At 43.5% G+C, this 22,371-nt stretch overlaps 1 protein-coding gene across 1 annotated transcript in view; it reads left to right on the top strand.

Annotated features, from left to right (window-relative positions):
- COLGALT2 (collagen beta(1-O)galactosyltransferase 2) overlaps positions 1-22,371 on the top strand; it is a 118,615-nt gene that overhangs the window by 75,573 nt on the left and 20,671 nt on the right. The window contains exons 3-6 of the mRNA NM_001191302.2: positions 529-646; positions 2,548-2,682; positions 7,542-7,746; positions 14,337-14,456. Coding sequence (NP_001178231.1) covers positions 529-646; positions 2,548-2,682; positions 7,542-7,746; positions 14,337-14,456 — 578 coding nt within the window. The remainder of the gene's footprint in view (positions 1-528; positions 647-2,547; positions 2,683-7,541; positions 7,747-14,336; positions 14,457-22,371) is intronic.

The following is a 22,371-nucleotide window of genomic DNA, read 5'->3' as shown; positions in this document are numbered from 1 at the left end:
AATTTGATGCTGTAACATTTTCAAATGTATCTGATGGCTGAATGTATGAGACAGTGTCTAGGAACATGAGCTTTGGGGTTATTCCTAGATTCAAATTCTGGCTATACCCCTTATTAATGGCATAATGTTAAGCAAATGACTTAACCACTCTGACCAATTTCCTCGGCTGTAAAGAGGGGAGAGTGGTAGCACTTCATCATAAAAATAGTGAATTCTAATGAGAACTGAAATATTGGGCCAGCCAAAGAGTTCATTCAGGTCTTTCCATAAGATGTACAGAAAAACCCAAACAAACTTTTCGCCAGCCTAGTGTTTTGTATAAAGATTCCTGTGTATGGGAAGCAGAAAATTACTTAATCTCTCCTTGCTCCAATTTCTTATATGTAATAAGGGGATAATGATAACCATAATAGTATCAACTTCCTAGGGACTACTACTGGAAGATAAAATGGATTAGTATGTAGTGCCTGCAATATATACGCATTCAATAATTATTAGCCATCATCATAATTATTATTATTATTATAGGTCTTACCCTGATGAAATTGGACCAAAGCACTGGCCTGCCTCCCGTTTTGCCCACGTGATGAAACTACGGCAGGCAGCCCTTCGAACTGCGAGGGAAAAATGGTCAGACTACATTCTGGTAAAACAGATGTTTAATTTCTTGACAACTATTATCTAGAATGTGTCCAGAGCAGCAATCAAAATGACCACTTTTAGGCCTCTCCTCCTCAGTGTTCTAATAAAGGCACAAGAAAAAATCTGAAGAACTTAATATCGTGAGACCTGGATTTCATCTCAGACCCATTCCTCATATGCATTTTTAGTGAGTAAGCAAATACTCCTGAATTGTTCTAGGTCTTTATTGTAGTAAACATGAAAAACCCTAAATCTTTTTAGTTCAGAGGGAATGCTGTGGGTAAAGCAACAGTAAAGGTCTTAACTTCTCGGGACTTCCCTGGTGGTCCAGGGGCTAAAACTAAGCTCTCAATGCAGGAGTCCCAGGTTTGATCGCTGCAGCATGAGGGTCAGCTAGATCTCACTAAAGAGCCTGCGTGGCTGCATGCCGCAACAAAGATCAAAGATCCACACGCCACAGCTAAGACCCGGCACAGCCAAATAAATACATAAAAAAAAAATTTTTTTTTTTTTTAAAGAAAAACTCTTTAGAAGAGTTTCGGGGACATGAGAAATTAATTACTTTTAAATAGTCAAATTAACAGCCCTGAAATGCTGTTCCTTTTGGCTCCTGAATGTCTGAGGACCGGCGCCTCTTGCTTGGTTTCCTAGTTGCTCCCAATTATGCTGGACCCTCCTGGTGAATTTCTCTCCATAAAGAGGCCCCATTACTTTCCTTAGAACTTGCAGAGTGGTCCAGAACATGCTGGCCTTGACGATTAGGAATCCATGTTCTGTCCCATCCTTGTCCTCCAGGAACCTGGGTCTCGGTTGGAAAGGACAGGTCCCTGAGCAGTAAGGAGCCGCAGTCCCTGTTCTCATTTGAAAACGGACAGTCTTCTTTCTCCACAAGTTTATGGCAACCAAGTTCTTCCTCTGTGTGCACCCCCACAAATCCATTTAATTCTTTTGGCAAACCTTTTTCAGTACACACTAGAAATACCACCAACGAAACAAAGCCAGTGATGTTTCATAAAACTAATGGACGTCTGCTCTCTGACTCCTAAAGGGAACACTTTTGACCATCCTCAGCCTTGCAATCACAACAGAAATCAGCCCAATAGTTTATCACACACCCATTTTCAATACAAATAATTTCATAGAAGAGTCCAGTTGTGCTGATATTTAACATTGCATAGCTGTCTAAATGTCTTTGAAGTGTACAAGTGCTGAGCCACAAAATTTTGAGTAAAGAGACCGACTATCAAAAGAATGAAAGCTTCTGAGGTTTTACTTTCTGTATGTGTGGGAAGTATACATAACATAAACTCTACCATCTTAAATTTTTAAGTGCACAGCTCAATGTGATTATTTTATATAATAGAAACTGCTATGCTGTCCCTGTAAATGAATGTGTTAACACAGATTTCTGATGAGAATGGGAAATAGCTTCACTAGTAAGTAATATACTTTAAACAAAAAAATCTAATTGTAGCATTAAGAGAGCATTGATGGATTCATTTGGGGCCAGTTTGACATTACTATAGACAACCTAAATAGGTCTGTTCATTTGTACTTAGAATAAGCATGCAATAAATGCAAATGAATCTTTTAAGGGCTTGAGACCCATTCATATTTTATACTTACCAAGGTGTAGCTTGAGTTCCAGTCTAGTATTTGCCCAGCGATAACACCAATTCATTGCTTGGTGCCTTATGCAGAGCTAAACATGTGGAAGTTAGACTGGATGCATTTTGCCTAAATGAAAGCTATCCAGCCCTAAGGGGTTTCCATAAGTAAAACATGGACAGCTGGTTCTGTATGTCATGGGCAAGTTTCCATGATCCTTTGTCAAGTATTAGGTTACTCTTATACCCATTACTGAAAAGTACCTTTTCATCTGATGTTGTCCTTTTCTTTTCCTAGTTCATAGATGTTGACAACTTCCTGACTAATCCACAGACCCTCAATCTACTGATGGCAGAAAACAAAACCATTGTGGCCCCCATGCTGGAGTCTCGGGGCTTGTACTCTAATTTCTGGTGCGGAATCACACCTCAGGCAAGTGTGTTGGTTAACAAATTAAGGTTATGAATTTTAACAAGGCAGCCACCTGTCAGCAGTAGCCCCGTGAATCTTTTCTGATTTTCTCCCTTGAAACACGCATGTCATTGTGTTACTAGAGCAAGGGTTTTCAGGAAAGGAGGTAAATCCATGTCCAATACCAGAACCCAAAGAGCTCTTCTGTATTAATGAATTGTGAGGACATTATTCTAATGAGTTTAGGATTAGAAGCTTTAAATTAACCAATAAAGCTTACTGGGATTTGTACTTTTCTTCTCCCTGATTCAGAGATTTTCAAAAAATTAAATATTTTTGGTCATTAAAACTCACATGTGAACACTGTAAAAAACTGGAAATAGAAAAAAAGTTTTTTAAAAAACATCATGTTAATTGCTCCCATTCTAACATCATAGATAACAGATTACATGTTTTAACTATATCATCAAGTGGCTATTATGCAATTTACTTAGCCTTTCTTTTAGTTTAAGAACATTTATTTACAACTTTTAACTATTATAATAACCATCATGATTAACATAAAATTTTTCATATTTAGTATTATTTCCTTGGGACAGCTTCTAAGAAGTGAAATTAGTGAGTTAAAGAGTATTAAACATTTTAATGACCCTTGATATGTTGCCAAATTTATTTCCAAAGAAATCGAATAATTGGAACTACTGTGGTAGATGTTTTTACAAAATTTAAGTTATTTCCATCATCTCTCTTTTCCATTGTAAAAATCTTCAAAGTCTAGAGAGGTGTTGCAGTGAATGTTTATGGCTGGTTGTATTTCTGATTCTTTAGTTAATAAATTAAGAGAGATAAACTGATCAATGTAATATATAGCAATGTAGGCTAAAGATGCTCTAAGGGAAAAAGTGTATGTTAGATGTGTTCTCATGCTCAAAGAGCTAAATTTTCAGTCCCTGTTTTATATTTGGTTTGGTTTTGGATGAAGAAAGAGGCCAGTGGTGTGCTGGTAAATACTTGGTGGTGGCTGTCTGTGGGGAAAACCCCTGATTGGCAGCATTTGCTGGTTTTCACGGTGTCAGTACTCCCACCTTGCAAATGTTGTTTAAGCTGAGGGGAAGGTTAAGTCAACTGAAGTGCGGTCACTTGATATAATTACTAAGCGCATGCAAAGCTTGCTGTTCGTGGTTTACTTAGAATGGTGGGTGTTAGCATGATTTTTGTTCTTACAGATTTTAAACTATCAACATAAAAACTGGCTTGCAAACTCCCTGAAAATTTAAATCCATGGCTCTTGCACACAACTGGAGTGGGCATTGCTCTTTTGTTAACAAATATTTCCCGCAGTTCCAAGGGATTTTGAATGTATGGTATCCACATCTCTTTTAGGGACGCATTAAGTTCATATTTATAAAAGCCAATCAGTTCCTTGAGGAGAAGATATTATATTAAATTTAAGTTCATACAGTCTCAGTTAATAATGTGCAGCACTTAACATGGCAGCATCACTCTAGGGTGTTTTGAATGAGTCAGGCACTGCTACCAGCATCGAGAGTGGATTATCCTCACAACTGTGGCCTTCCGGTTTCTGTTGTCTTACTTGCTTTAATATTAAAAGCTCACTTACTTTGCACGGTAAAAGTAAAATCTAAGCAATTTGGGGGCAATTCTTATTCATGTCTGTTTCTGGCTTTCTGTCATCCTCAGTCAGGCTTCTGCGAGGGCAGGAACAGAAACAGCCAGTGACTTCATAAGCTTAAGTCAAGCCTTGATGTCCAGTGCCTTTAAACACATTCAAAACATGACCTCGGTTATGTCTGGCCACTAAGTAGGAATGATTACCAACAATATTCAGTTTATGTGGAAAAAGAGACGCATCTGTTGCCTCCACCTCTCTGCAGGAAGCATATGAGGTCTCTTTCTCTCCTTTCTCTGCTTCCTTCCTCCCTGTCCCCGGGGTATTCTGTGATTCATCCTCATGAATTTTCCAAGCTCCTCAGTCTGAGAATATTGTTCCTAAGTAGTCTAGAACTTTGCATTTGGTGTGTGTTCCTAGGCAGTTCCTCTAAAGAACCAGTTTTCCCTTTATCCCTTGGAAAAATTCTTCTATCCCTTGGAAGAATACTAGTAAGCTGAAAGATGTAAAGTAATCTTTGTTAAAGGCTAATAAAAAATCGCGGGAATAATAATCCTTCATCTAATGCATTACAGTTTCCAAGGTATCTTCATAGACTGGATCACATGTGATCCCTTCTACAACCCTGGGAGATCAACAGACCAGTTTTTACCCCATCTTTTCAGGAGGAGAAACTTAGGCTCGAAGAGGTGAAGCATGGAGTAAGATCAATCAGCTAGATGATGATGAATCACATATCTTCTGAGGCTTCTTTTGTGATCCCCTTGTACCTTATCACGTGGTCAGTGTGAGCATTAGCTAGACTAGAACACTAGTCTGGAGACTAAAAGAAATGCTGGAGAAGAGGCTGCAGTGCCTACCGTGTGGGTAGTGACACCACTGCAGGAAATGTGACCCCAAAGTAATGTGACTGATTAAGGAATATGCGAGAACTTGTACAACTGCTGGGTATCGTGCCCTTCAGAGTCCTGGCCCTGTGAAGTCTTACACTTGTTCCATGAGCCTGCTGTTGCCTAAAATGTATTTCAAAATGCCTTTCCAAGTTTCCACATGCTTTAAAGTATATTTTGAGACACATCTTCATCCTCTCTGGAATGGATTTGAGCTTTGGCAATAGTCAAGTTACAGACTTGGTGCCACTGGAGTATAAAGCTCCAGTGGATTCTGCACCCATGTGGGCTAAAGCTGGGACTGTCAATTTACTGCTGTGTCTCCAGCATCTCACACAGCTTGGATTGCAGTAGGCATTCAGGAGATGTTTGTTGAATGAACAGTTGAGCTTGGAGGGAAAGCAAGCTGGGTTACTCCAAACCAGTGTGTTCAGAACCACAGAGTAAGGGCATTGGTTGTCCTGTGTACTTGCCCAGACGGAACTTTCAAAGAGGAATCCCCCCTAAAACATGTAGCAGTGGCAGGTCCACCAGAATAGTGAATGAATAATTGCATTGGAAGAAGGCCCCATTAATATGTTTAAGTACTGCACGTTCAGTTAAAAATACAGAGTGAAGTAAGTCAGAAAGGAGGGCTTCCCTGGTGGCTCAGCTGTAAAGAATCTACCTGCAGTGCAGGAGACACTGGTTTGCTCCCTGGGTTGGGAAGATCCCCTGGAGAAGGGAATGGTGACTCGTTCCAGTATTCTTGCCTGGGAGATCTCATGGACAAAGGAGCCTGGTGGGCTGCAGTCCATAGGGTTGCAAAAGAGTTGGACATGACTTCGCAACTAAACAATAAGTCAGAAAGAGGAAAACAAATACCATATATTAACACTCAGTATTGCATATATATGGGATCTGGAAAAATTCTCCTGACGAACCTATTTGCAAGGCTGAAACAGAGACACAGATGTCAAGAACAGACTTGTGGACATGGTGGGAAGGAATGGGGGTGCAAATTGGGAGAGTAGCATTGATACATATACGCTGCTGCTGCTGCTGCTAAGTCACTTCAGTCGTCCGACTCTGTGAGACCGCATAGACGGCAGCCCACCAGGCTCCCCCGTCCCTGGGATTCTCCAGGCAAGAACACTGGAGTGGGTTGCCATTTCCTTCTCCAATGCATGAAAGTGAAAAGTGAAAGTGAAGTCGCTCAGTCGTGTCAGATTCTTAGGGATCCCGTGGACTGCAGCCTCCCAGGCTCCTCCGTCCATGGGATTTTCCAGGCAAGAGGACTGGAGTGGGGTGCCATTGCCTTCTCCACATATATACGCTACCATGTGTAAAACAGATGGCTAGTGGGAAGCTGCTGTATAACACAGGGAGCTCAGCTCTGTGCTCTGTGATGACCCGGAGGGGTGGCCTGGGGGATGGGAGGGAGGCTCAAGAGGGAGGCGATATATGTATACATATAGCTGATTCACCCTGGAGAAGGAAATGGCAACCCACTCCAGTATTCTTGTCTGGAAAACCCCATGGACTAAGGACCTTGGCCAGCTACAGTCCATGGTGTCACAAAGAGTTGGACACTACTGAGTGACTAACACACAACATCTAGCTGATTCATGTTGTTGTACAACAGAAACCAGCACAACATTGTAAAGCAATTATATTCGAATTAAAAATTTTAAAAATCAGCCAATGTAATGTAATTTTAATAACAGCCATTATTTATCGATGCTTTCTTGGTGCTGGGCACTATTCTAAGCATTTTTCAGGTTTTTCCTTACTTGACAGAGAACCCCATGGAGTAGATAGTGCCATCATTCCTATTTCACAATGAGGAAATAGACACAATAAGGCTGAGTGGCCTGACCAACACCTTCATGCAGTAAGCAGCTGAGGCAGGACTTGAACTCAGGCAGCCAAATCCCAGAACATCTGCTTTCCACTGCTCTGCTCAACCACCTCTGACTGCTCACACTTCGTATACATATATTCAATGACGTCATATACATATTCAGTGACGTCATATGTGAAAGCTGTTATGTGAATCTGTTAAATGAAGAGATGTGCTGAAACCAAAACTGTTTCTGATAACAAGACCCTTTTAGGATTTTTTTTAAAAATGTAAGCAGCATTTCTTAAGCTCAGTTGGAAATTCTTAGGCCAAGAAAGAGAGAAGGTGGCTTTGCTCCAGGATTGGCACTGGTGTTCATTAGGAGTCCATCTAGTGGAAGGTTGGGAAAGGGGAAGCCCTCAGATCAGAGAAAATAACCCACCCATCTGCTCTTTCCAGGGCTTCTATAAACGAACCCTGGACTATCTTCAGATTAGAGAATGGAAGAGAAAATAACCCACCCATCTGCTCTTTCCAGGGCTTCTATAAACGAACCCCGGACTATCTTCAGATTAGAGAATGGAAGAGGTTGGGCTGCTTTCCGGTCCCCATGGTTCACTCCACATTCCTAATTGACCTCAGGAAGGAAGCCTCTGACAAGCTGATGTTCTATCCCCCGCACCAGGACTACACCTGGACCTTTGATGACATCATCGTCTTTGCCTTCTCCAGCAGGCAAGCAGGTACTGTTTGTATGCATGTTGTATTGCCACCGTGGAGATGCTGCAAATGACCAGCTCCTTTGTTTTGTGCATTTTATAATAAAACACTCTAAGTAAGGAGATGGGCTTCCTACTGAGGTAGTGTTAGAGGCACTCAGTTATCTGCAGTAACCATACCAGCACCCTCTGGGTTGCTGTCTCTATGAGCACCAATGACCAGAAGCCAGAGCTGGCCCCTACCCAAGAATCCAGTCTCTCTTTTTAAAAAAATGTGGTGACCATGGCCAGAGGCAAGTGATTGGCTCTTGATGGTGCTATTGCATTCTCTGCTCATTAAAGAAGTCCTTTTATTAATTAGAAAACTGTGACAGAGGTCCAGAACCACACTGGAAAGGCCCAGACTTCAAAAATGGTGGTTTATTTCTTTTCAAATAAGTGAGCTAGTACAGTGACTGTGTTCCACAAAGTTTTCAGAGACCCAGGCTCCTTCTCTATTGTTTCTCCACTCTCTGTGAAGTATTAACCCCTTAATAATATGATCCGAGATGCCTCATCATTATGGATGTAATATTTCAGTCATCAGGTGAAAACCAGAGAGGGGAGGGCACTCTCCTGTCCTTAGAGGGTACCATCTAGGAGTTGAACACATCACTACCTTGCATAGCCCAGTAGCCAGATTTAGTCATAAGACAACTCCTAGCTGTAAGGGAGGCTCAGAATATTGTCTTTATTCTGTGCAATCTAGAGCCCCAGTTCTCTCTCTATAAGAAGGAGAAGACAGATTTTGGGAGGCAGCTAGCTGTCTCTGCCACAGTCCTCATGGAAGGAAAAACAAAGCCAGACTTAACTGTTTCATAAACCCTTGTAGACTTTTGAGGAAGACAAGTCAGTAGGAAAATAAGTTATTACCCTGTGTCACTTGCACAAGCAATCAGAGAGGATATAGTTCACTAAAGCAGGTCAGCACAAAGATACATGATATCCCGAAAGCAAAGCTTTCTGAGGATCATTCAGATCTTCCTGACAGAGGGCAGCTCCCATTATCAATGAGCCAGAAATGTGTCACTTAACCACTTGCAACTGTGAGTTTAGAAACCAGAAGAATGGTGTATAAATTCATGTGGCCATACAGTCAAGGTGGATGGGATCATCTACAGACCGCAGGTGACTGAGGCAGGTTGCTGGCAGGTGAGAATATTAATATAGATTCAAGTTACAGCTCACATCAGGCCATCCTAGACGCCATAGGTGTCCACTCATCAGTTGTAAATTTGGTAGAAATGAGAATATTTGGTGGAAATGTGGAATGCTGGCTTTTTTCCCCTTGCCTGCTAGAGCCATTTAGACTCTCTGGCCAGGTATAGACACTTTTTAGGACTGTGTCAGGGCAAAAGCAAGGTCCTTATCCTCATGTAGATTGGAGGGTTTTGTGCAAATCCTTGTGTCAAGGTTAATGGTAACTGCTTCTTTCCACATGGTCTGCAATTGGCTCTGATTTCTCCAGGATGGAAGCAAACTCAAGGCCTTCCCAATCCTTCAGCTTGTGCCATTGCCTTGGCTTAAGAGCTCGAAATAAGGATGTTTCAAGAAAGTGAGCTGTTAACAATTACAATAATGATCCGTGCCTAACAAAGGCCTCCTTGATAAACATTGCACGAGGCATTATTGTGACCCAGGCACTAAATTATTATGATATATCTTTTAAACCAAGATTTGGATTTGGAGCTGGAAGAATGACACAGGCTGGATAGGAGTTTTTCAGCTATGCCGCTTGCTTGGGCTGTTCCCTTGGATTCCATGCTTTATTGGTCAGATTCCCGCGGGCCTGCCCAGGACATTGAAAGCAGATGCAGAGGTGCAGAGCCGTTGGGTGATTCAGGTGGGGAGAGGCGAGGCAGGGAAGCAAGGGGAGAGGATCAGTGCTCTAGGCTTTCCTGCTGTACCCAGCATTGTGTTAGGCTCTGTGACAGCTAGGGAGGTAAGATCTTTACACGTGGAAACATAAGTAATAGTTATGAAGCAGTGAAAGCTGAGGCTCAGATTAGTGGCATAAACTGTGAACAGGGCAGGAGTCAAGACAAGAAAGAATGGCTGTCATTTGGGAGAATGACAGAGCTTTCCTGATAGTCATGTGGTTCTAAGGTAGCACTTTTACTTAGCTTGGAGTATTTTTAGATGAGACTTAAATGAGCCTCAAGTCCTGCACAGCCCATGGAGTGTTTCTAAGCTCTTTCCTTCTTAATTTCAAAGCAAAACACTTCCCTTCTCTCTTGAAAGAATAAGATGAAAGATGATTTATATTCTTTTGTTCTCACTCTTATGAAGCTCCCCAGCTGTGGATCATCCATTGGAGTATCATTTTGTAAATACCCAGAAGGAAAGAGAAGGTCCACATGTCCCAGGCAGGACCATCTAACCACAAACCTTGAACCTTAATCTTTCACCTTCGACTCCAGACATTGCCACACGTGGGTGATGAATGAGAGGAGCAATCCAAGGGTGCTGGGCTGTGGTTGCTCATCCAGCCCAAGAAGAGAGCACAGGGGTCATGGGCAAGGCTCTGTGGATCCTATGAAGCCAGGGTCAGGAGTTCACCTCCCGCTGTGGCCAGTGAGCTGGGCTGTGTCTTGTGGCCACACTAACCATCTTTGGCGCCAGCCAATCATCCACCGTATGTCTGCTGTGAGTCAGAGAGGCAAGAGATGCGGGTGACGGGCAGGCAGAGCTGCTCCTGCACATCACGGGTAGTGACCAAAAGGGCATCCTGTGTGCAGGGGTGGCAGTCCAGAGTGACCACTGGTTCTGAGACTCGGCTTCCAGACCCTGGGCAGGTGGAGAGATACTTGGCATTGGCTTTTTAGGGACAGAGGTTTAGCACTAATGACTTATGTGGTGACCTTGGGCAGGGCACAGGTTCTCAGACTCTGAGTTTCCATCACCAAGGATAAAGGTAGGTAGATCAATCTTGCAATGTTAACGTACTATATGAGAGCAAGAAAATGTTTTCCACCTTCCTAAGAGAAGTACAGGCCTTCAATATATAGTATCCTTCACCATTCGTTTTTAGAAAGAAAGTTGTTTGCCCCAGAATTAGCTTTCACTGAGAATACCAGATTCTTTTATAGATTTTATGCAATTATCAGCACATTTCCTTTTCAAATTTTTATATTCTTATCCAACTATCCAGTCACATAGTCACATCAAGTTCAAATAGTCCCTCTTGGTTTATTATAACATTAGCAGTCACCATCCTGTGCCATTTCCCCCTTTCAGAAGACCCAGCATTTTTCACTCTTAAGAGTCACATCCAGGTTTCTAAATAGCATGCTTATAATGAAGTTTCTGGGGTTCGGGGCTGTGCCGCGTGGCTTGTGGAATCTTTGTTGCCCTGACCAAGGATTGAACCCAGGCCCTCAGCAGTGAGATGAGACCCCAGTGTCCTAACCACTGGACCACCAGGGAGCTCCCTTAATGCTACTTCTCGAATTTCTGGTTTTGCTTTAGGCCGTACCTATTGCCTCTACTGGGCTTCCCAGGTGACACAGTGGTAAAAAAAAAAAAACTGCCTGCTAATGCAGGAGACACAGGAGACATGCGTTCAATCCATGGGTCAGGAAGATCCCCTGGAGCAGGAAACGGAAACTCACTCCAGTATTCTTGCCTAGAAAATTCCATGGACAGAGGAGCCTGGCAGGCTCCAGTCCATGGGGTCGCAAAGAGCCAGACATGACTGGGTATGCATGCAAACTGACTACTACTGAAGAGGAGTTAGTTCTGTCCCCTCCCGCTGCCCCCTCCATGCAAAAACATTCTTCCCATCACACGTCCTCTTTTTATTACTACTGCTTACTTTATTTTTGGCTGTGCTGGGTCTTCGTTGTTGCACATGGGCTTGCTCTAGTTGCGGCGAGCTGAGGACTACTCTCTAGTCGCTGTGTGCAGACTTCTCATCGCCGTGGCTTCTCTTTGGAGCTTGGGCTCTAGGGTGCGGGCTCAGTAGTTATGGCACATGGGATTAGTTGCCCCATGGCATGTGGGATATTCCTGGATTATGGATTGAACTCATGTCCCCCACATTGCCAGGTGGACTCTCAACCACTGGACCATCAGGGAAGTCCGACCCCGTTCTCTTGATAGTTATGTGGTACTGATAGAGCGATGATCAGTGTTTTTGTTCTTATAATCATGGAAACCAAATTCCATTTATAGACTGTGGGTAGTTTTCCTTCCATATATGACTTAACAATTGCCTTTTTTATTTGCTTAGTTTTATTATCGCTGCTGTTGCTGCTAAGTCACTCCAGTCGTGTCCGACTCTGTGCGACCCCATAGATGGCAGCCCACCAGGCTCCTCTGTCCCTGGGATTCTCCAGGCAAGAACACTGGAGTGGGTTGCCATTTCCTTCTCCAATGCATGAAAGTGAAAAGTGAAAGTGAAGTCGCTCAGTCGTGTCTGACTCTTAGCGACCCCATGGACTACAGCCCACCAGGCTCCTCCGTCCATGGGATTTTCCAGGCAAGAGTACTGGAGTGGGGTGCCATTGCCTTCTCCGATTATTATTGCTAATACAACCCCAAACGAATCCCTAATCGTCTAGATCTCCTCTCAGAGCAGTCAGATTTCAGCAGATGTTCTTTGTGTGTGTGTGTGTGAGGATTCTCCTGGAGCTCCCTGGTGTCCTCCAGTCTGAGAGGAGCCACAGTCGTGGACCTGCGACCATCTCCTCTTCTCTTATTGACTCTTCTGTTCACTATGTCCTGCGTTGTCATCTTCTTTATTTTTTTTTTTATAATCCTCCTCCTCCTTCCTCCCTCTACTCCCCTTTCTTCTCCTTCTTCCACATCATCCAGCTACTGTCTGAGAAAGTGTGATGGCAAGTAAATATCTATGACCTTGCGTGTCTGAAACTGCCTTTCTTGTCTCCTCACACTTGATGGATAGCTTGGCTAGGTCCCATCTCTCCTTTATAACCAAAGCTTTGGAAAGTTGAATGGTAAAATTATTTCCCTAATTAGGGTCGAGAGGCAACCTAAACATTAAATCATTTCCCTCTGTTTCCTGAATTCATCACCACTTTGCACATGGGTCCATTTGAGTTTGAAGTTCCTCAGAAGCATTTATGTCAGCAAACAGTAGCACTAGTGAGTTCTCCTGGTGAAGGCAAGAGAAGTGACAGTGCTTACTTGTCCAGCCTTGATGGGAACCAGGTTCAGTCACGGGGAGGAGAAAGACTCTTTTCTTTTTTTGTTCTTCCCTGCTAATGCTACGAGACGGCCTCACCTGGTTCGACAGGTGATGTAGCTGACTGGAGGAAATGTCATCGGCACAAAACAGAGAAGTCTCTATGCAGGTAATTCTCTGTCTGGAAAGCATAGGTGATTATAGAAATTAACAAATCGGAAGCTTGGACACATGCACCAGAGCTTGGCAGGTTCGTCTATTTACTTAAGCAATCTTTTCATTTGTCAGGACTGCCAGCTGCTGGATCTCTCTGAGGCCCTTTTGATTCCAATATCCCCAGCTCCCTGGTTGAACCAAGATTCTGTGTAACCCTTGGAGTTAGCCAGCTGGGGCAGCGAAGACGGGTGTTGAAAACGAGAGGGCTGTGCCATGACTCTGGTATTGTCATACTACAGCTTCTTACCAGGTCTTGAAATGCAGGCTTCCTTTTGTCCCTTTCTGACTCTTTTATAGAAGTTTCATGTCAGTTGGTCAACTCCAAGTCCATGTGGGCTAAGAGAAGAAATCAAGCCATGGAGACTCATGGAAAATTTTAAGTTTCCTTTGTTTTTTATTTTTTGTTCTGCATATGCCTAGAGTTAGCTTTAATAATCTGTCAGCCTTACGGGATTTTCCTGTTTGCTTTCATATCAAATGTGGCTTTTATTCCTCGTCTTCTCTTTATTTCCTGTAGGTGGATTATAGTGTTCCATTCTGTTCTCTGGAACAGGAATTCCTTGCCTCCTTTTTGATCCCTTTGTGCCTTTAGTGTTCCTTCCAGGCCACGAGGATGCTTTCTCTTCAGAGAGAAAATATCAATTTCCTCTGAGCTGAAGAGTGGCCCAGGTTTTTTATTTTGCCTCCAATACTGTGTTATACTTTCTTAATAAAGGAGCATTTTTGAGGTCTACATACCCTGCCTGAAACAACTACTTGTTCAATTTCAGTGCCAAACAGTCTGGTCTCTTTTTCGTTAGTGGTCATCGTAAAATGAAGAAGTGTACTTTCTTTTTTTGAATTTTGTTTATTTGTTTATTTTTGGCTGTGCTGGATCTTCACTGCTGCTCGGGCTTTTCTGTAATCGTGGCGAGTGGGGTCTGCTCTTCTTTGCAGTGTGCAGGCTTGTTCTTGTGGTGGCTTCTCTCATTGCAGAGCATAGGCTCTAGGGCATGCGGGCTTCAGTAGTTGCGGCACCCAGGCTCTAGAGCATGGGCTCAGTAATTGTGGTGCACAGACTTGGTTGTTCCATGGCATGTAGGATCTTCCCCACCCAGGGATCAAACCTGTGTCTCCTGCACTGGCAGGTGGATTCTTTTCCCCTGAGCCACCAGGGAAGCCCCAGACGAGTGTTTTCTGATTGGCCGTTTTTGTCCCTCTCTTGTGTCCGCAGGCATCCAGATGTACCTCTGCAACCGAGAGCACTACGGCTACCTGCCCATCCCCCTGAAGCCCCATCAGACCCTGGAGGAGGACGTCGAGAACCTCATCCATGTGCAGACAGAAGCGATGAGTGAGTGACCCAGGCTGGTGGTAGCGGCTCGTGTTCTGTTGCCCCCGTGTCCCTATCAGCCACTTCTCTGCTCTCCCAGGACTGAACTCTCATAGTCTGCCTTGGCTGAAACATAGCTGTTCGTTTGTCCATTCATTTCAAACTTCTCCTTATGTGAAATACAAATATGGAAATGTGTCTTTGCCCCCAGGGAGCTTTGCCCCCTGGGAGCTTCCCATCCAGGTGGAGATCTGGGGACACAGTAAATCCATTTCATACCACGTTATAATGGCTACAATGGTGTTTTGTTGTATGGATTTAAACTCTTATTTTGCTGCTTTCTAAGTATATGACTTTAGGCAAGTAATCTAACCTTCTTAGTTGTGAAATGAAGGTAAAACATCTAGGATTTGGGTGCCAATTCCCCATGATATATATAAAAAGTATATTAACAAAAACAGTAATTACAACTTCAACTTAATAATAGCTTATGATGTAGCAGATATCATGCTAAACATTTTTTGTACTTTGTCTCATTAATCCTTATAATACTCAATGAAAGGGGTTTTATTATCCTATTAAAGATGAAGAAATTGGGGTGCAAAGCACATAAGTATCTTACTCTAGATCATTCTGCTAAATAAATGACAGATTGGGATTTGAGCCCATATTGCTATCTCCAAAACTCAGGTTCTTAAACACTGTATCATATTGCCTCTGGGTCTGGCATGATGTCAGAACTGGTAAATGCTTGATAATCAGGGGCTACACTAATTATTATGTATAATGTGCAGTGGTGTTTAAAAGAGAAAGTAACAAATATACTCTGCCTAGGGGAGAATCTTGGAAATGGCTATGCAGAGGAGGGAACATTTGCATAATTGAATCTTCACTCCGTAGCTGGGAAACTCTGTTATTCATCACTAGCGTGTAGGAGGTGGGTATGTGGGCAGTGGGTGTGACTGGGGAGGCACAGTGGAAAGCAGGGCTGGAAGGTGGGCAGGAGCTCAGTTAGAAAGACCTCTGGACTTTTCCTGAAGGGAAGGGAGCTTTTAAAGAGATTTTAGCAGTGAAACGTCAGGTTAAAATCTGGATTTAGAAAGGTCACTCTCTTGGTAAGAGAAGTATGGCTGCAGCCTAGGGCACTGGATGCTGGTCTCGGGTCAGAGGTGAAGAGATCATTTTGGATATTACATGGTAAACTAGGCAGAAGGTGGTGAGGATCTGAGCTAGGGCAGGAGCAGTGAGAGTAGAGATGAACCTTATGACATAGACTTGAAAAGACTTAGCCAAAGGTTTGTGGATGAGCAGAAGAGGGACTGAGGGAAACTTCTAAGTTCTGACTTGAGTGTCTGGAATGACTGTAGGAATGTTAAACACATGTAGATTTAAGAAGACATTTACAAAGAAAAATCATGAGTTCATTTTAAAACCTTGAGTGGCCTGTGAATATCTGTTTCCTGCTGCTCACCCCCAGGCAATAAATTCATTGTTTCATGTTAGTCTCAAGACATAACCCATCCCCTGCTGCCTAGGAGGCACCCAGCAAATCTTTGTTGAATAAATGAACGAACTGCCCAGTGAATAGATGGAGCGATGAGTCTGACACTTAAGTTCTATCAAGTCTAAAGATGTTAAGTGGGGATTCATCAACAAGATAATGTGATATCATAGAATTTTAAGAAAACAGGAACATGAGATATAGAAGGAAGTTCAAGTAAGATAAGGACTGAAAAAGAGTCCAATGAGTTTTTTCAGCTAATTTCCATAAAAAGGATGGTTTCAGAAAAGGCTGGCTCAGAATTTAAAGTGTTTGAGAAGTAATTAAAAATCAAGGACACAAAGAAGAACAGAAATGTTTCTTTTAAGAAACATAGTTAGGACCAGAAGGTAAGAAGGACAATAATAATAATAAAGACTCATCAGAAGATCCCTTTAAATAGCAAGGTCTCCTACTGTATTCACACAGGACTGTGTTTGCAAAACATCAGTCAGCCCAGTATAGCAGGTCATATTGGTGGTAATGAGCAAAGCATGACCATAGACTATACTTGGAATGGGGAGCAAAGCACCCCCACAGTACAGCCTTTGCTGCTGATGCACATGATCATTTGCAAGCCATTTGGTCTTTCCTAGTCTCAATATCCCTGAGTTTGCAGAAAGAAAGAAGAGCTCACTACTATTTTCTATAAGTACAGAGAATAATAGAGATAATGTGTGTGTTGAGGGCAGGGAACCAGTATTCGTAGAGGGAATGAGATTTGAATCATCAGTTGGTTCACTAGCACAGTATTTCTAGAACCAGCCCTCAGGAATTTCTTTTGTGAATTTCTTTAATTTCAGTGTGCCTGCCTCTTCTCTATGCTCTAGACCCAGAGGCCAAGGGCAGTGTCTTATTGCCTTCTATCTCAAACACCTAGCACAGTCCTTGATATATAATCGGTAACGGACAAATATTTGCTGAATGCATGACCAGACAATGAAACAATGAGCAAATGAATAAAACCTGTGTCGCAAAGTGCTCTGAACATGAAGTTAGATTCACAGACTTGAACTCAGGCTGTGTCATGTAGGCAGAGAGAACAACCTCTCAAAGCTTTAGTTCCTTTATCTGTGGAGTAAGGATAAGAACACTGACTTTGCAGGGTTGAGAGGAGCACATAAAAGAACAGACATCAACCTCATAAGACTGAGAGTGTTCCTGTTACTAAGACTCCATTCAATGCTTGGTAATGTGCCTTCCCTTATCAGCCCCATTGCATGACTGTCAGTCTTGACTCCAAGTAGATGTCAGCTCAGAGAGGCTGGCCAGAGCCCTCTCTTCTTTTCCTCCACAGCAGGAGTTGCCAGCCTCCAGTATCTAATGCCCGATGATCTGCAGTGGGGCTGACATAATAGTAATAGAAATAAAGTGCACAATCAATATAATGCTCTTGAATCATCCCCAAACCATCCCCTTGCTCTGGTTCCTGGAATCTGTCCTCGACCCTCTCTAGACCATGCACAGCCTGTGGCCACAGTAAGGGATTCAGGTTTTTATTCTAAGAGTAATAGGATTCCATGTGGATGGGGGAGGGAGAGTGACATGATGTGGTTTATGTATTTAGATAAATCATTCATGCTGTGGTGTGGATACTGGCATGTAAAGGGACCAGTACATCTCTCCTGGTGAGAAATAATGGTGGTTGGAATGCAAACTGTAGCCGGGAGGTGATGACAAGCAGGTGGATTTGGGATATATTTTGAGGGTAGAGCCAACAGGACTTACAGAGAGCTGGATGCAGCCCATGAAGGAAAGAAAGGAATCAAAGACAACTCCGGGAGTCTGGCCTAGTGTACCGTTCAGTGAAATTGGAGAGGCTTTATGGGGAAAGACTTGGAAGGGAAGTTGTGGCCATGTAAGCTTAAGATATATATTAGACATCTGAATGGAGAGATTAGGAGACACTTGAATATGTGAGTCTAGACTTCAGGAAAGAGACTCCAGTTGGAAACAGACACTTGAGAGTCATCAGCATTAAAAAGACATTGGAAGCCATGGAACAGTGTGAACTTGCTTGGCTGGAGAGCATAGAGGAGGAAGAGGACAGGGTGGAGGACAGATCCCGGGGGCGGGGGGGAGACACACAGCCAGTGTTTCAAGAAGGAACCAGCTGTTTTTGAGAAGTCAAGTAAAATGAGGATAGGGAACTGATCACTGGTTCTCTCAGATAGAGATCTGTGATGACCTTGATAAGAACTACTTCAATGCAATGAGGACAAAAGTCATTGGAGTGGGCTGAAGAGAGAGCCATGGGGAGATGAGAAAGTGGACTCTTGTTGGCATGGGAGATAGAGAAATAGGGTAGTGTCTGTAAAAGAGTGAAAAATCAAGGGAAGAGGCTGTTTTGTTTCATTGTGTTTTGTCTTTTAAGTTTTTTTTTTATTTTTTAGGATCAGATTTTAACTTGTTTGTTAATGAGAATGAGAATACTAATGAGAAAAGTCCAAAACATAGTGAGAATTTAATGATGTAGAAAAGAAGATATTTAAGGCCCTTGAGAAAACAAGTTCTAGATAGAACAGGGATACTGTAGCGAAGGGAAGGCAGGGTATGTAGGCACAGAGGCAGCTGGGCTTGATGTGGAAGGGAAAGATGGGTCTAACCGGGCTTTAAACATTTTCTCCGTTACATATGTGATCCAGTCATCAGCTCAAGAGAGTGTTGAGGATTTCAGGAGAGAGGACAAGGCATAAAATAGACCTCTCAGAGAGTGGGAAAGTAAGTTTACTGTGGCAGCATAATTGCATCATTTGGCAGTATCGAGTGCCAATTTGACATCTGTGGTTGTAATTTTGAAGTCACTCAGTCAACACAACAGTGTGAATTTCTCTCTTCAGTGTTCTTGGTGGGAAGAGAACAGTTGGGTTTAACCAGGATTGGAGTTTTACCAAGCAAGATCAGTGGAAGAGAATGAAGGGTCCTTCCAAGGGATGGTTAGAGCTGTAGACCGTGAAATCTAGGTTGGGTACTGATGGGAGTGACAACAAAAAGGGTGTGATGGATGCAGACAATGTGGTGGGCCACTGGAAGAATGATCGCTGGTGCTGGATTGTTGGTTGTTGGATCACCATGTGGATGCTGTTTCTAAGAGTGGTGGCGGGGTAGTGAGACTGGGAGCCGGTGGCTGAGGGAGCATGAATAGGAGGTACAGAGCCCTGCAACAGGCTTCAGAGAAGCTGGGCTTTTTGAAGAATAAAAGAGAAATCAGTTGGAGTGAGTTGGAGGACATGAGGAAAATCAGCTTTCACACTAACAGCTGAAAGGGAGGCAGTGACCTCAAAGGAAAGCCAAGTCTTGGTCAAAACAAAAAGGCAAAGAGACATTCAGAAAAAGTGAAGGGACTTAAGATATCAGGGAGTTTATGAATTTCAGACTGGAGTTTCTAGAGATCAGAGTAGAAGAGTTTGGATTGGGTGGAGACAGTGTGTAAAAACAACAGTTAACACTTCTAAAGGCACTGACCATCACCGTCATGTACTTGCTCATTTAGTACAGTGGGAGTTGGATAGAAAATTGCGGGACGTATGACCAGAGGCTCAATCTTGTCAAGGGGATAGTAGAAAACAGGTTGTGAGGCATGAGAAGATTGGTTGGACAAATCAGCATGAGGCAATGGGCTAGCTTAGGTGCCTCTTCTCAGTAATGACATTTTGAGGCAACAGAACGTCATGTAAAGATTGTTTAAAATATTGCATCTGAAGTTAAAAGATCTAAAAACTGAGTTCCAGCTCTGCCAGTCACTCACTATTTGAACTCGGGCAAGATTCTGTCTGGGAGTCCTGATCTCAGTTTTTACATCTATCAAGACAAAGAGTACAAGCATGGATGCTCAGTTGCTCAGTTGTGTCTGACCCTTTGCGACCCTATGGACTGAAACCCACCAGGCTCCTCTGTCCTTGGGATTCTCCAGGCAAGAATACTGGAGTAGGTTGCCATGCCCTCCTCCAGAGGATCTTCCCAACCCTGGGATCAAACCTGAGTCTCTTACATCTCCTGCATTGACAGGCAGGTTCTTTACCACTAGCCAACGGGAAGCCCCAAACAGCACACTCTGCCCCCAGTAAAAGTGAAGATAAAATGACCTGGTGACTAGGAAATCACTTGTGTGTGTTAGTTGCTTCAGTCGTGTCCAACTCTTTGCGACCCCATGGACTGTAGCCCACCAGGCTTCCCTGTCCATGGAATTCTCCAGGCAAGAATACTGAAGTGGATTGCCATTCCCTTCCCCAGAAGATCTTCCCGACCCAGGGATCAAACCCTGGTCTCCTGCATCACAGGCAGATTCTATACTGTTTGAGCTACAGGGAAATCCTTAACAAATCACTTTACAAATTGTAAAGCACCTAAATGCCAAGCGTGACTGTGTGGTCAAGAACAGAGAAGTGCCTAAGGAAGAAGATTGTTGTGGCCACAGTGTGCATAATGAGTTGTAACGAGCAAGACAAAGAGCATACAAGTGTTTGCTGTTGCTGTTGCTGTTAAGTCGCTTCAGTCGTGTCCGACTCTGTGCGACCCCAGAGACGGCAGCCCACCAGACTCCCCCATCTCTGGGATTCCCCAGGCAAGAACACTGGAGTGGGTTGCCATTTCCTTCTCCAATGCATGAAAGTGGAAAGTGAAAGTGAAGTCGCTCAGTCATGTCCGACTCTTCGCGACCCCATGGACTGCAGCCTACCAGGCTCCTCCATCCATGGGATTTTCCAGGCAAGACTACTGGAGTGGGTTGCCATTTGAAAGGTGTTAAAACAGCCCAGACATGTGAGTGAGGACCTGAGCAAGGGGGGTGGCTGCAGCCATGGAAGAAGTCCAGGAGAAACTATGAAGAAGTGTTAGGATTTGGTCCTAGCACAATCTTGCAAATGTTTTTCTGGGCATGACTGGGCTGGTGCTCTGTTCTTTGGGTGGAGTTTGTTCCAGTATAGATGACAGAAAGAGCAACACGTGGTGGTCACCCAGGAGCAAGGTCTTAACAACTGAGCTTCTGCGAGCTCAGCCCCATTGCCCAAGGCCAACTTGAGGCCAGTGGCTATCAAGGTCTAGCTTTGGGGGCAGGGTAGAGTGGGAGTTAAGGGTTCATGTGCAGGACCTAGGTCTGACTAGGGTCAAATACCAGCTCTATCAGCTCTGTGACCTTAGGCATGTTATTTAAGCCTTTGTTTGCCTATCTGTAAAAATAGGGACCTGGCCTGTGGGACATGTTGTGAAGATTAAATAAATGTGAATATATATATCAAGAGTGTAGCCCAGAGTGCAGTGGGTAATAAGATCGCTATACCAATAGCTATTATTGTTATTCCTAGATCTGGAAACAATTCAGGCACCAATGAGGCACATCCCACCTGGTGGCAGTACACTGAGGACGTGTATAGGGAGGGATTCAATGAGGGACTGAATCAACTGCGGTTAATGGAGTCAGAAATGACCCAGAACAGAAGCTGGGATGTCTGATGACAGCAAAGAGGCATCCCTTCTCCCCACATAGTCACCTTTTAGGTCTAATTAATATCATCTCCTGTTCGTCCCTGTGGCTTAACTCTACCTTCAGCTACAAAACCCAGACCTGTGTCTCATATTTCTGTTCAATGGTGGCTTTCAGGACCAGCCACTTGTGGCTTTTGGGGGGATACTTGTCCTGTGCACACAATGACTACCCATGTTTGATGGAAGCAAAGTGGCTAAAAGCAGACTCTTCAGCTGAAACGTTAAAGCCAGGCACCCAAATGGAGACCAACAGAGACCAACAGGGAGACCAAAATTTACCCTCCTCTCAAGTCTAAGGCCCAGGGAGGGAGGACTAGACAGCTCCTCAAACAGCATGAACGGGAAGGAGTTGGTATGTTAAGATTTTTTGCTTGTAAAACCTAACCCTGTACATGGTGACCCTGCAATCAACATTTGTTGATTTTAAAAGCAATTAACAGAGTTGGGTGGAACAGGAAGAACCAAAATATTCTGGGCTGCTTAATGGAAACAGAAACACACTCACTGTTTACTCATAGAAATGTGATGGTGAGGGTCAGGTTTGAAATAATATCATCTCCTGTGTTTGGCTTAGGAAATCTGTTTCACTAGTTTCTACAGTTTCACATGACTTGATCATAAGAGAAACTGGATATCATGGTTTCTCTTTAATATCCCAATAAAGGGTGAGTGAAACAAAAAATATTCTTTGGACAGCATCTCAATCAGGACAGCTGAAGTTATGCTGGGATATCTCATAGAGAATGCTGAAATCTCATTTCCACGTGTTGGCACCTCATTCTGCTGTTGCTGCTGCTAAGTCGCTTCAGTCGTGTCCGACTCTGTGCGACCCCAGAGATGGCAGCCCACCAGGCTTCCCTGTCTCTGGGGTTCTCCAGGCAAGAACACTGAAGTGGGTTGCCATTGCCTTCT

The sequence above is a fragment of the Bos taurus genome, chromosome 16, assembly GCF_002263795.3.
Source record: "Bos taurus isolate L1 Dominette 01449 registration number 42190680 breed Hereford chromosome 16, ARS-UCD2.0, whole genome shotgun sequence".
NCBI lineage: Eukaryota > Metazoa > Chordata > Mammalia > Artiodactyla > Bovidae > Bos > Bos taurus.
Note: the sequence above shows the minus strand (reverse complement) of the source record. Positions and strands in the feature narration are given on the sequence as shown.